We start from the raw sequence: 918 nt of genomic DNA on the forward strand, positions 1-918 counted from the left end.
TTGATAATTAAAAATATATTTAATTTTTCCTCACTTTTTACTTAGTTTTATGATAATTAAAATAATTGATAATTAATTTTTTTTACCATTATGCACTTTTTACTTAATTTTTATGATAAAAAATGTTTATTACGAGTTCTCGTAAAATTTGTGGTTGTACAGGAAAAAAAAACCACTGTGTAATATTTACATACAGATGTTGTCAAGTTGATAAGGATTAGTTGTAACTTATTTTGGTTAGATGCCTGGGTTGAATCGGAACCATTGTATGTGATTTTTCCGGATTTATTCAAAGCCGAGAAGGAGAAAGACTGTATGGTGGCCGACCGTATGGAATTGTGTAACAATGCTGTGGAGTTCAAATGGTCCTGGGTCCGGTCAATGCTAAATTACGTGGAAAATGGGCAGCTTCAACAACTGATTGGAATGATTGGAGGGTCTAACATAGGGTCTGGGAACGATAGTTGGAAATGGAAGTATGAGGCATCAGGTGAGTTTAGTGTTGCAAATGTTAAAAAAGTTCTTAACTCAGTCGCTCGGGTCAGACCTTCCAAAGTGTTCGAGTGGAACAATTGGGTCCCGAAGAAGGTAGCTTTAGTGGCGTGGAGAGCTGAAATGGAACGTCTACCAGCCAAGCTTGCGCTATCGGCTCGAAACATACCGGTTCAAAATCAATTATGTGCGATGTGCGGCGAGTATGAGGAGTCTAGTGAACATCTCTTTGTGTCATGTCATTTTGCACAAATTATTTGGCAGAACATTGTGGGTTGGTGTACGGTACCTCCGATCATAGCATTTGATGTCAAGGATCTACTAATGCTGCATGGTTTTAGTCCGGGTTCCGGAAAGAAGAGGAAAGCATTCTATGCCATTGTTTTGGTGTCTTTCTGGAGTCAGAGCCGGCTCAAGGGGGAGTGA

At 39.2% G+C, this 918-nt stretch overlaps 1 protein-coding gene across 1 annotated transcript; it reads left to right on the plus strand.

Moving 5' to 3' along the window:
- Positions 1 to 315: 315 nt before the first annotated feature.
- On the plus strand, positions 316 to 918 carry LOC110876368. Its single transcript, XM_022124541.1, has one exon. The coding sequence runs from the start codon at positions 316 to 318 to the stop codon at positions 916 to 918; it is 603 nt and encodes a 200-aa protein (XP_021980233.1).

This window comes from Helianthus annuus, chromosome 9 (assembly GCF_002127325.2).
Source record: "Helianthus annuus cultivar XRQ/B chromosome 9, HanXRQr2.0-SUNRISE, whole genome shotgun sequence".
In the NCBI taxonomy this organism is placed as follows: domain Eukaryota; kingdom Viridiplantae; phylum Streptophyta; class Magnoliopsida; order Asterales; family Asteraceae; genus Helianthus; species Helianthus annuus.

What these genes read in the sequence shown, in the direction of transcription:
- LOC110876368 (XM_022124541.1), top strand. Translation starts at nt 316, where the DNA reads ATGGTGGCCGACCGTATGGAATTGTGTAACAATGCTGTGGAGTTCAAA.